The sequence below is a fragment of the Tursiops truncatus genome, chromosome 1 (assembly GCF_011762595.2).
Source record: "Tursiops truncatus isolate mTurTru1 chromosome 1, mTurTru1.mat.Y, whole genome shotgun sequence".
NCBI classification, from domain to species: domain Eukaryota; kingdom Metazoa; phylum Chordata; class Mammalia; order Artiodactyla; family Delphinidae; genus Tursiops; species Tursiops truncatus.
This window is the reverse complement of record NC_047034.1, coordinates 26,351,542-26,365,923: the sequence shown is the minus strand read 5'-3', so window position 1 is coordinate 26,365,923 and position 14,382 is coordinate 26,351,542. Positions and strand designations below refer to the sequence as shown.

At 39.2% G+C, this 14,382-nt stretch overlaps 1 protein-coding gene across 1 annotated transcript in view; it reads left to right on the top strand.

Annotated features, from left to right (window-relative positions):
* CATSPERE (catsper channel auxiliary subunit epsilon) overlaps positions 1-14,163 on the top strand; it is a 239,501-nt gene extending 225,338 nt beyond the window's left edge. The window contains exons 21-22 of the mRNA XM_019920606.3: positions 7,179-7,232; positions 13,880-14,163. Of these exons, the coding sequence (XP_019776165.3) occupies positions 7,179-7,232; positions 13,880-14,033 (208 nt within the window). The 3' untranslated portion in view covers positions 14,034-14,163. The remainder of the gene's footprint in view (positions 1-7,178; positions 7,233-13,879) is intronic.
* The last annotated feature ends 219 nt before the right edge of the window (positions 14,164-14,382 follow it).

The following is a 14,382-nucleotide window of genomic DNA, read 5'->3' as shown; positions in this document are numbered from 1 at the left end:
GATTGCAGGACTTTGACAGGACTGGGAGAAACAGAGACTCCACTCTTGGAGGGCACACACAGAGCAGTGTGCACATCAGGACCCAGGGAAGGAGCAGTGACCCCATAGGAGACTGAGCCAGACCACCTGCTAGTGTTGGATGGTCTCCTGAATAGGTAGGGTGGTGGCTGTGTCTCACCATGAGGACAAGGACACTGGCAGCAGGAGTTCTGGGAAGTACTCCTTGGAGTGAGCCCTTCCAGATCCACCATTAGCCCCACCAAAGAGCCCGGATAAGCTCCAGTGTTGGGTTGCCTCAGGGCTAACAACCAACAGGGAGGGAACCCAGCCCCACCCATCAGCAGACAAGCAGATTAAAGTTTTACTGAGCTCTGCCCACCAGAGCAACATGCAGCTCTACCCACCACCAGTCCCTTCCATCAGGAAACTTGCACAAACCTCTTAGATAGCCTCATCCACCAGAGTGCAGACAGCAGAAGCAAGGAGAACTAGAATCCGGCAGCCCATGGAACAAAAACCACATTCACAGAAAGATAGACAAGATGAAAAGGCAGAGGGCTATGTATCAGATGAAGGAACAAGATAAAACCCCAGAAAAACAACTAAATGAAGTGGAGATAGGCAACCTTCCAGAAAAAAAATTCAGAATAATGAGAGTGAAGATGATCCAGGACCTCGGAAAAAGAATGGAGGCAAAGATCGAGAAGATGCAAGAAATGTTTAACAAAGACCTAGAAGAATTAAAGAACAAACAAACAGAGATGAACAACACAATAACTGAAATGAAAAATACACTACAAGGAATCAATAGCAGAATAACTGAGGCAGAAGAACGGATAAGTGACCTGGAAGACAGAATGGTGGAATTCACTGCTGCAGAACAGAATAAAGAAAAAAGAATGAAAAGAAATGAAGACAGCTTAAGAGACATCTGGGACATTAAACGCAACAACATTCGCATTATAGGGGTCCCAGAAGGAGAAGAGAGAGAGAAAGGACCTGAGAAAATATTTGAAGTGATTATAGTCGAAAACTTCCCTAACATGGGAAAGGAAATAGCCACCCAAGTCCAGGAAGTGCAGAGAGTCCAATACAGGATAAACCCAGGAGAAACACCCCAAGGCACATAGTAATCAAATTGGCAAAAATTAAAGACAAAGAAAAATTATTGAAAGCAGCAAGGGAAAAACGACAAATAACATACAAGGGCACTCCCATACGGTTAGCGGATTTCTCGGCAGAAACTCTACAAACCAGAAGGGGGTGGCATGACATATTTAAAGTGATGAAAAGGAAGAACCTACAACCAAGATTACTCTACCCGGCAAGGATCTCATTCAGATTTGATGGAGAAATCAAAAGTTTTACAGACAAGCAAAAGCTAAGAGAATTCAGCAACACCAAACAAACTCTACAAAAAAATGCTAAAGGAACTTCTCTAAGTGAGAAACACAAGAGAAGATAAGGGCCTACAAAAACAAACCCAAAACAATTAAGAAAATTGTCATAGGAACATACATATCGATAATTACCTTAAACGTGAATGGATTACATGCTCCAACCAAAAACACAGGTTTGCTGAATGGATACAAAAACAAGACCCATACATATGCTGTCTACAAGAGACCCAATTCAGACCTAGGGACACATAGAGACTGAAAGTGAGGGGATGGAAAAAGATATTCCATGCCAATGGAAATCAAAAGAAAGCTGGAGTAGCAATTCTCATATCAGACAAAATAGACTTTAAAATAAAGACTATTACAGGAGACATAGAAGGACACTACATAATGATCAAGGGATCAATCCAAAAAGAAGATATAACAATTGTAATTATTTATGCACCCAAAAAAGGAGCACCTCAATACATAAGGCAAATGCTAACAGCCGTAAAAGGGGAAATCGATAGTAACACAAATATAGTAGGGGAATTTAGCACCCCACTTTCACCAATGGACAGATCATCCAAAATGAAAATAAATCAGGAAACACAAGCTTTAAACCAAACATTAAACAGGATGAACTTAACTGACATTTATAGGACATTCCATCCCAAAATAACAGAATACACTGTCTTCTTAAGTGCGCACAGAACATTCTCCAGGATAGATCACACCTTGGCACACAAATCAAGCCTCAGTAAATTTAAGAAAATTGAAATCATATCAAGCATCTTTTCTGACGACAGCGCCATGAGATTAGAAATCAATTACAGGGAAAAAATGTAAAAAAAAACAAAAACATGGAGGCTAAACAATAGGTTACTAAAAAGCCAAGAGATCACTGGAGAAATCAAAGAAATCAAAAACTACCTGGAGACAAATGACAATGATCACGTCATGATCCAAAACCTATGGGATGCAGGTTCCTTTACACCTAAAGGAACTAGAGAAAGAAGAACAAATAAAACCCAAAGTCAGCAGAAGGAAAGAGATCATAAAGATCAGAGCAAAAATAAATGAAATAGAAACAAAGAAAACAATAGGAAAGATCCATAAAACTAAAAGCTGGTTCTTTGAGAAGATAAGCAAAATTGATAAACCATTAGCCAGACTCATCAAGAAAAAGAGGGAGAGAACTCAAATCAATAAAATTAGACATGAAAAAGGAGAAGTTACAACAGACACCGCAGAAATACAAAGCATCGTAAGAGACTACTACAAGCAACTCTATGCCAATAAAATGGACAACCTGGAAGAAACGGACAAATTCTTAGAAAGGTATAACCTTCCAAGACTGAACCAGGAGGAAATAGAAAATATGAACAGACCAATCACAAGTAATGAAATTGAAACTGTGATTAAAAATCTTCCAACAGGGCATCCCTGGTGGCGCAGTGGTTGAGAGTCCGCCTGCCGATGCAGGGGACACGGGTTCGTGCCCCGGTCCAGGAAGATCCCGCATGCCACAGAGCGGCTAGGCCCACGACCCATGGCTACTGAGCCTGCGTATCTGGAGCCTGTGCACCACAACAGCAGAGGTCACAACAGTGAGAGGCCCGCGTACCATTAAAAAAAAAAAAAAAAAAAGATACTACAAAAAAAATTACAGACCAATATCACTGATGAATATAAATGCAAAAATCCTCAACAAAATACTAGCAAACAGAATCCAATAACACATTAAAAGGATCATACACCATGATCGTGTGGGATTTATCCCAGGGATGCAAAGATTCTTCAATATTCATAAATCAATCAATGTGATACACCATATTAACAAATTGAAGAAGAAAAACCATATGATCATCTCAATAGATGCAGAAAAAGCTTTTGACAAAATTCAACACCCATTTATGATAAAAACTCTCCAGAAGGTGGGCATAGAGGGAACCTACCTCAACATAATAAAGGCCATATATGACAAACCCACAGCAAACATCATTCTCAATGGTGAAAAACTGAAAGCATTTCCTCTAAGATCTGGAACAAGGCAAGGATGTCCACTCTCACTACTATTATTCAATATTGTTTAGGAAGTCCTAGCCATGGCAGTCAGAGAAGAAAAAGAAATAAAAGGAATACAAATTGGAAAAGAAGTAAAACTGTCACTGTTTGCAGATGACATGATATTATACATAGAGAATCCTAAAAATGCCACCAGAAAACCACTAGAGCTAATCAATGAATTTGGTAAAGTAGCAGGATACAAAATTAATGCACAGAAATCTCTTGCATTCTTATACACTAATGATGAAAAATCTGAAAGAGAAATTAAGGAAACACTCGCATTTACCATTGTAACAAAAAAATAAAATACCTAGGAATAAACCGACCTAGGGAGACAAAAGACCTATATGCAGAAAACTGTAAGACACTGATGAAAGAAATTAAAGATGATACAAACAGATGGAGAGATATACCATGTTCTTGGATTGGAAAAATCAATATTGTGAAAATGACTATACTACCCAAAGCAATCTACAGATTCAATGCAATCTCTATCAAATTACCAGTGGCATTTTTTACAGAACTAGAACAAAAAATCTTAAAATTTGTGTGAGACACAAACGACCCCGAATAGCCAAAGCAGTCTTGAGGGAAGAAAACCGAGCTGGAGGAATCAGACTCCCTGACTTCCGACTATACTACAAAGTGACAGTAATCAAGACAATATGGTACTGGCACAAAAACAGAAATATAGATCAATGGAACAGGATAGAAAGCCCAGAGATAAACCCACACACCTATGGTCAACTAATCTATGACAAAGGAGGCAAGGATATACAATAGAGAAAAGACAGTCTCTTCAATAAGTGGTGCTGGGAAAACTGGACATCTACATGTAAAAGAATGAAATTAGAACACTCCCTAACACCATACACAAAAATAAACTCAAAATAGATTAAAGACCTAAATGTAAGACAAGATACTATAAAACTCTTAGAGGAAAACATAGGAAGAACACTCTTTGACATAAATCACAGCAAGATCTTTTTTGATCCACCTCCTAAAGTAATGGAAATAAAAACAAAAATAAACAAATGGGACCTAATGAAATGTACAAGCTTTTGCAAAGCAAAGGTAACTACAAACAAGACAAAAAGACAACCCTCAGAATGGGAGAAAATATTTGCAAATGAATCAATGGACAAAGGATTAATCTCCAAAATATATAAACAGATCATGCAGCTCAATATTAAAAAAACAAACAACCCAATCAAAAAATGTTAAAAAAAAATAACCAAAGACCTAAATAGACACTTCTCCAAAGAAGACATACAGATGGCCAAGAGGCACATGAAAAGCTGCTCAGCATCACTAATTATTAGAGAAATGCAAATCAAAACTACAATGAGGTATCACCTCACACCAGTTAGAATGGGTATCATCAGAAAATCTACAAACAACAAATGCTGGAGAGGGTGTGGAGAAAAGGGGACCCTCTTGCAATGTTGGTGGGAATGTAAATTGATACAGCCACTATGGAGAACAGTATGGAGGTTCCTTAAAAAATTAAAAATAGAATTACCATATGACCCAGCAATCCCACTACTGGACATATACCTAGAGAAAACCATAATTCAAAAAGACACATGCACCCCAATGTTCATTGCCACACTATGTACAATAGCCAGGTCATGCAAACAACCTAATGTCCATCAACAGAAGAATGGATAAAGAAGATGTGGTACATATATACAATAGAATATTACTCAGCCATAAAAAGGAACAAAATTAGGCCATTTGTAGAGATGTGGATGCATCTAGAGACTGTCATACAGAGTGAAGAAAGTCAGAAAGAGAAAAACAAATATCGTATATTAACACATATATGTGGAACCTAGAAAAATGGTACAGATCAACGGTTTGCAGGGCAGAAATTGAGACACAGATGTAGAGAACAAACATATGGACACGAAGGGGGGAAAGCCACGGTGGGGGGGGGGTGGGATGAACTGGGAGATTGGGATTGACATGTATACACTAATGTGTATAAAATGGATAACTAATAAGAACCTGCTATATAAAAAAAAAATAAAATTCAAAAAAAAAGAAAACATAGGCAGAACACTCTTTGACATAAATCACAGCAATATGTTTTTGGATCATCTCCTAGAATAATAGAAATAAAAACAAAAATAAGCAAATAGGGCCTAATTAAACTTAAAAGCTTTTGCATAGCAAAAGAAACCATAGACGAAATGAAAAGACAACTTACAGACTGGGAGAAAATACCTGCAAACAATGCTACCAACAAGGCATTAATTTCCAAAGTATACAAACAGCTCATATAGTTCAATATCAAAAAACAACCCAATCAAAAAATGAGCAGAAGATCTCAATAGACATTTCTCCAACGAAGACATACAGATGGTGAATAAGCATGTGAAAAAAATGTTCAACATCACTAATTATCAGAGAAATGCGAATCAAAACTACACTGATGTATCACCTCACACTGGTTAGAATGGCCATCATCAAAAAGTCTACAAATAACAATGCTGGAGAGGGTGTGGAGAAAAGGGAACGCTCTTGCACTGTTGGTGGGAATGTAAATTGGTAGAGCCACTATGGAGAACAGTATGGAGGTTTCTTTAAAAACTAAAAATAGAGTTACCATATGATCAAGGGATCCCACTCGGGGGCATATCTGGAGAAAACTGTAATTTGGAAAGACACATGTGCCCTAATCGCACTGCAGCACTATTTAAAATAGCCAAGACATGGAAGCAACTTAAATGTTTATTGACAGATGAATGGATAAAGATATTATATCCATTTGCAGCAACATGGATGGACCTAGAGATTATCATACTAAGTGAAGTAAGCCAGACAGAGAAAGAAAAATATCATATTGATACCACTTATATGTGGAATCAAAAAAAAAGGAAAGAAAGAAAAGATAAATATGAACATATTTACAACATAGAAATAGACTCATAGACATAGAAAACAAATTTATGGTTACCAAAGGGGAAAGAGCCAGGAGGGATAAATTAAGAGGTTGGGATTAGCATATACAGACAACTATATACAAAATAGATAACCAACAACCAACCTATAGTTTAGCACAAGGAACTATACTAGATATTTTATAATAACCTATAAGGGAAAAGAATCTGAAAAAGAATAGATATATGTATAACTGAATCACTTTGTTTTACACTGAAATTAACACAACCTTGAAAATCAGCTATACTGTACTTCAAGTTTAAAAAAAGACTCAAAAAAAAAGCTAATGAAATTAGTGAAATTGTCCACTTAACGGAACAAAATTCTTAGCAAGTCTTCTTTGATGTCAGTCTACCAACCATGATTTTGCAGTGAAATTATCAGCAGAACAAAGAAGGGAGTATATATTTAAATATAGTAATTTTCTTAATTATAAAGGCCTTTGACTTATAAATATATCAAATTCTTCATAGACTAACCAACTTGATAGTTTGTCATATAGATGTGATTTAAATGAAATTACATAATTCATCATTAATAACTCTCATTCCTTACTCTATAGTGGAGATTTTTCTCTGTAAAATGGGAGGTAATGCTCCGTTTGATAAAAAATTTCTTTTAGTAATAATAAAATTATTAACTATCTTGAAAGAAAAAATAAAAAAGAAAATGACACCTTAACTAAGATTATACATGATTTGGTTGTTACCATAGAGATGTGCAGGGAGTCTTGTAATACACTGTATTTAATTTAATCTTTAATATTATTTTTCTAATTTGCAGTTTCTGTAACCTCACCACTATATTTGCAATAGAGACCTTTGGAGTGATTCCCAGGTAACAACTGGTGCCTGATCAGTCTTTAATGAGGGAAGTTGTAAAGGATACGGTGGCAGCTAAAAAGGAAACAGATGTCTCCCCTATCTTCCTGGGACACTAATACTTCTGTCCTACATGTGACATCCTAAAAATTGTATGTATCTACTAAACCAGGGATACAGCAAGTAGGAATTCCTGAAAATTGTTGCTGCATTTGGGTCGCCTTTTGTTCATCCCCCTCAACAGCCATTGTCTTCCCAATCAAAAGCGTCTTTCAACTCCACCTAAGGGCAGATGGTAGACTGCAGCAGTGGGGACAGGGAGAGGACAGTGGCTGTGCCCCAATGACCCTGAGTCAGCCCTTGACCACTGGCCATCATTCCAATACATACAGGAAACAGGTAGTAAAGGCATTTCCCTGGACTCAGCTTTAGTTTCTTTGGAGAGAGCAAGTGAAAAGTCTTAATACAAATGTTGGGATGGCAGATGACTCTGCTTCTCTGTGCTGTGTTTTTATTTTGTTTTTTGTTTTGGAAATGTTAAACAAGAGTGGACCACAAACACTTAACTTACTTATGGCCCTACTTTAAATATTACTGACTCCTCAATTTTTTATGCTAATCGGAGGTTAATGGTGTGAATAATCTGCAAATGAGATAAGTCATGCCTGGTTTCTAGGAAACTTTAGGAAACATGCATAGCCTTTCTGCAGCAACTTCTCTTTCTCATTAGATTTGTATGTTTGATTTAGATGAATATTAAGAACATACATCCACTCAAGTAACCACCAACAGAAGGGGGAGTTGGTGAGTTAGGGAGGAGAGGAGGGAGTAAAGGGGCATCTCACCTATTTGCCCCAGCTCACCTCCCAGTAGCTGGATTTTTCTTTTTAAACATGCAACTTATTTATTTATTTATTTTTTTGGCTGCGTTGAGTCTTCATTGCTGCATGCAGGTTTTTCTCTAGTTGCGGCATGAGGGGGGCTACTCTTCATGTGGTGCACAGGCTTCTCATTGCAGTGGCTTCTCTTGTTGTGGAGCACAGGCTCTAGGTGCACAGGCTTCAGTAGTTGTGGCACGCAGGCTCAGTAGTTGTGGCTCGCGGGCTCTAGGACCTTCCCAGCTTGTTAATTCAACTACGCCTGCTACAATTCTTCTTCATCCTCGTTGGGACCTCCACCTCTACTTTCAGTCTCTCCTTTTTTACCTCCTATTTCCTTACATTTCAAACAAAGTCTATTATTTCAAATAACATTTTCTAGTATTCCTTTACCTTTCTGGAATTTGGCACTCCCTCTGGCAAGCCCCTAACTACCTTCTTTCTTTGTGATTATATCTGAGCAGCCCCGTAAAGAAAGTTACACAACAGGGCAAATTGATCACCAACTTCAAATACATCGCCAACACTACCCGGAAATCCTACTTTCTTCCTCTGGTCAACCAGTGTTTCCACTTTCCATAACAACTGCTTCAGACCTTATCTAATTAGTTTGCTCCTTGGACCTCCTTTCCTTAACAATCATCAAATGAACTTTTTTTTCACCTGTACAGAGAAATTAGAAGCTATCAGACAGGAAATTAGAAGCCATCAGACCTTTATTTCTGATTCCAAACATATAAACCAACTAATATCTAAACCCATTCTCTCCTCTTTCTATCCTTCTACATCCTCTTTAAATATAATTCTTCTACCTATGCCTTGAACCCTATTCCTTCCCACTTTCTAAGGAAAATTCCAAATCAATTATTCCTTCTCTCTTCTATATATTCAACTTTCCCTCACAACTAGATCCTTCCAATAGGCTTTTTTTTTTTTTTTTTTTTGCGGAACGCGGGCCTCTCACTGCTGTGGCCTCTCCCGTTGCGGAGCACAGGCTCCGGACGCGCAGGCTCAGCGGCCATGGCTCACGGGCCCAGCTGCTCGGTGGCATGTGGAATCCTCCCGGACCGGGGCACGAACCTGTGTCCCCTGCATCGGCAGGTGGACTCTCAACCACTGCGCCACCAGGGAAGCCCCCAATAGGCTTTTAATCACCCTCAAGTTTTTTAAGCAAATAAAACAACAACAACTATATCCCCCTTCTAGCCACCACCTTTTTGCAAGATCAACTCCTTAAAAGGCTTGTTTACTCTCATACTCCTCATTTCCCTATATTCCATCCCTATTTTGCTAATCCATCCAGCCTGCTTTCTCTGTCATACCTTCACTGTTACTTCTCATTAGAATAGCTTTGACCTGCACTAAATCTGTGTGGTACTTTCTTATATATTCTGTCTCTCTGTTGAAATTCTCACTTTTCATGCATTGTTCTCCTGACTTCACTGAGCATCTTTATGACCATTATTTTGAACTCTATTAGGTCAATTACTTATCTCCATTTCATTAAGGTCTGTTTCTGAAGTTTTATCTTGTTCTTTTGTTTGGAATGTATTTCTCTGTTTCTTCATTTTCCTAGATTTTCTGTGTTGGTTTCTATGCAATAGATAAAAGAGCCACTTCTCCCAGATGGAGCTTAGTGTTCAGCCCAGCCCTAGCTGTCGTTTGTCTTTTAAACCGTTGTGATTGTCCAAGCTGCCTTCTTAGTTCTTAGTGTCTCCCAGTAGTTGAGGGTGTACCAACACCTGTTAGTGTCCCAAAGAGGAGGATCTCAGTCAGAACCTAGATGCAGCCCCGCTGGAAGCTGGACCCTCAAGCAGCAGCTTTTAAAGTATGCATGTAGGCCTCTTTCAGAGAAAGACGAGAAGATTACCTTTCTCTCTCTTCCCTCTGTGCTGAACGCTAAGGGAATAGCCAGTTAAGAACAGTTGTTATAGTCCTGTGGGACTATAACAGGTGTGCTCAGGTGTGTCCCCCTCAGCAGCAGCTGTAGAAACTGGAGCATCAGAAGTATGCACAACATCATTTCAGGGAGATACCAGTGACCTGGAGAGAGGCAGAAGGAGAGCGCAAAGATGGCATCTGCCAGCTTCCCAGTCTCTGCAGAAGATTGCAGTTGGCCCCTAGATTTGTGTTATATTAGGAGACTAAACTCAGATTTCAGCTTTTTACGCGCAGGCTCAGCGGCCATGGCTCACGGGCCCAGCTGCTCCGCAGCATGTGGGATCTTCCCGGACCGGGGCACGAACCCGTGTCCCCTGCATCGGCAGGCGGACTCTCAACCACTGCGCCACCAGGGAAGCCCTCAGCTTTTAAGATAAGCAACTAGGTCTCTTTCATGGAAAGATGGGAGATGGGCATTTCAGTCTGCTGGCTCTGTGCTGAGCGGGGAGTGAGAGAGGGGGTTAGCCACCAGGAGTCCTCAGGATCCCATTTATTTGCTACAGCCTTGTGGGTCTCATGGAGGAAAGCCTAGCTGGCTTTCAGAGCCAAACACCTGTTTGGGGGTCCCATCCCTCAGGTGGAAGTTTTAAAAGTTGGGGTACTGGGTATTGGATCCAAACTCCGTAGGGAGAAACTAGGATTTGTGAGTTCCCTCGTCATTGTATGTTGCTCTGCTGGGGCTGGGAGTTTGGGTGAGATTGTGCCTCAGTCTCTCCTACTCGTTTTTATGTGAGTGGGTTTTTCTCATTCACCCAATGTGTAAGAGTTGCTCAGCTAGTTTCTGGATTTCTTTCAGAGGGAGTTGTTCTATATGTAGCTGTAGGATAGGTGTGTCCATGGAAGGAGGTCAGTTCAGGAGGCTCCTTGGTCACCATCTTGAGCTGCAACTGGCCTACACTAAGTCTGACAGATAGTTTTCAGTCCACATTTTATTTGAGCTTCCATTAGTGTTGACTTTCCCTTTGGCTGCCATATTGCTCTATAGGTTTTCCTAGCCTTCTGTAGCCATTCTCTCTCTCTCTCTCTAGTGAAGACAGCCTCAACGTATATCACCAGCCATTAAATGTTGACGTTCCTTAGGGCTCAGTCCTGGTTTTCTAGCTGCTCATTCTGGCAAGTTCATCCATACCCATGATTTCAGTTAATATCTATAAACACACAACTCCCAAATCATATCTCTAGCCCAGTTCAGGGCCATATATCCCACTCTCTACTTAACCTCTTCTCTTAGATATCTCAAAGACTGGTCAAACTGGACATGGCCAAAAATGAACTCATGATCTTACCACCCATTCCCTTACCCCATTATTTGTACCACTGTAAAACTAACTTATCAAGGTAATTGCATTCAGCCCTATGAATTGTCATTGCACAGCTCAAGCAGAATTCATTCACATAGGCTGTAATGTGAAGGGTGCCCTCTGGAGTTGAAAAATATGGCGACCCTATTTTCCAATGTTCCCTCACTCAGGAAATAGCACATCAAACTGTACAAGCCAAACACCTAACAGTCAAAAATGAAAAACAAAAACCTAGGGATCACATTCATTTCTTTCTCTCTCTCTCTCCTCTAGCTCATCCAGTCACTGCCTCCCATTCATTTAACCTCTTAAATTGCCCTTAAATGAATCCACTTCACCAAACCCATCACCACCACACCACTTTAATCCAAGTTACCATTATCTCTGATCCGAATTACTGCAATAGACTCATAATGCTAATTTTAGTAGCTTAAAACCTTTAAGTTTCTTTCCTTAAAATGGGAACTTCTTAACATGGCCTACAAGACCTTTTCTGCTCTAGCCCCTACCTATGTCTCCAGTCTCATCTTGCATCATATTCCCCTCATTTTCTCAGCTCCAGACCTATCAACCTTCTTTCAATCCCCAGTCTTCTCCATGCTCTGTCCCATAGCAGGAGCTTTGCACATGCTATTTTCTCTATCTGGAATCTCTTCCTTCCCCTCTTTACCTACTTAACTTTACCAACTCCACTTCTACTTAATTCTTCAAATTTTAGAATAATTTTCTTTTCCCCATGGGGTCATTTCTTGGCCAATTCACCAGGCTAAATCCTGCTATAGTAAGCTTTCATTGCATTGTATACCTCTCCTACTTAGTTTTTATCACAAGTTCAATTTTATATTTATTTTCTCATTATCTGATTAATGATTATGTCCCCACTAAAATGTAAGCTCTCTAAGGATGAAGACCATATCTATTTTTACTCATTATTGTTTTCCCAGCACCTAGCACAGTACTTGGCATATATCAGAGGGTTTATTAAGTTAGTTAATTAATTTCTAAGAAGGAAATGATTCACTAGAGCTAGATTAAGCTTGTATTCACAGAGGAGGAAGGTCAGACTAATGAGACTGGGGAACTGGGGAAAGTGTAATACTGCAAACAAATAAATATGTTTAAAAGGGAGCTAAAAACTAAAGTCAAGTACCAAGACACCAAATAAAAAACAGCACAGTGTTTGGCTTAAGAAATAAACCTACTCTGATGGAAGGAACATGAGGTGAAGAGACAGATGTCTGGATCCCAGCTGAAAGTAGTATCTCATAAGTGTACACACATACACATACCTGGTTGACCCTCACGTACCTCAAATTTGATATGTCCAAAAGTAAACCAACCGTATTCACACATACCCTCTAAAGTGTCCTTCCCTGTGAATTTCCTATGTCAGTGAATGGTGCTACCATCCTCAGAGTTACCTCATCCCCAAATTTAGGAGACATCCTTTATTCTAACGTATTTCTCAAACCCCACATCTTAACAATCACCAAGATCAATCCAATCTAACTTCTAAATATATCTTAGATCTATCCATTTCTCCCCATTTCTACAACCAGTAATTAATTAAAACTCTCACCATATTTGGTTATTACAAAAACCTCATAACTGGTTTTCTCCCTCCACACTCATGCGTCCCATTCATACGTTCTTCACACTACAATCAGAATCATCCTTCTAAAATGAGAATGTTATATCACATGTCTGAAACTCCCTCTTGCCCTTAGGCTAAAATTCATACCCTGTAGCTTGATGAAAGCTGTCTTTCTCACCTTGAACAACCTATGATTCCTCATCTCTAACCACTGAGCCCACCACCTAAATTCTAATCACATTAAACTAGTTTTAGCTCCAGAATGTCTGGGGCTGATCTTAAAGTTTTCTCGTGCTTCCACATCTTTGCAAATGCATCTCCCTTTGCCTAAAATGTTATGCCCACTTTAGTCTTCTCCACTCCCAGACATTTCTATCTAACTAACTCATACTAATACTCCTAATCCTAGTCATATCTAGCTAACTCTTACTTTATACTCAGTTCAAAAGTCAACTCCAGGGCTTCCCTGGTGGCGCAGTGGTTGAGGGTCCGCCTGCCGATGCAGGGGACGCGGGTTCGTGCCCCGGTCCGGGAAGATCCCACATGCCGCGGAGCGGCTGGGCCCGTGAGCCATGGCCGCTGAGCCTGCGCGTCCGGAGCCTGTGCTTTGCGACGGGAGAGACCACAGGAGTAAGAGGTCCGCGTACCACAAAAAAAAAAAAAAATGTCAACTCCACTGGAAGTTCTTCCTGATGCCTGGCTCCCATAGAACTTTATACTTCCTTCCTTCTCTCATTATACTGATCAATCAATGTCTATCTTCCTCCCTGGTCAGCCTCAAACACTAAGAGGTAAACATTTTGAGGGTAGACAAGATGTCTTATAAATCTTATTAGTTATTAACAGAGAACAGTGGCATAGCAGCTAACTGTTCAAAAATTATTTGACTAAAAGTATTAACAACCAAAGTGAACAATGACTTCTAATGACTTTTCTTTTCTTATTTCAGTCCAAGTGCTTACATGGTTGCAGCTTTCCTCTTTCTCCTGATGCTACTGTTCTGCAGTATTCTTGTTCTGAGCTACTTTCACTATTTGAGGATTTATAGAGAATATATTTATGAACCACTGCACAAATCTGAAAGAAAACAAAAGAATAATTAGAAAAATGAAAGTTTATTTACTATGAATATATGTATGTAGAAAGAGTGTGTATATATACTCATATTGAGAGTGTGTGTGTTAGACCAAGAAATACTAAGTATAAGCTCATAGTAAGTATCATCAAATTCAAAATCTCAAATATGTTCTTAAATTACCCAAAATAGAAATATTTTAATATAATATGTATGTTATTAAATTAATGCTTAATGTGTTCACTTTTATCTTAAGGTAGTCTGTATACTCTTACATGGCTTTAAACAAAAATTTAAAAGTTTAAAAACCACCCAAGTTTGTCTATTACAATCCTTCCTAAGAATGAAAGTAAATTTTTGAAAGTATTTTTAAATGT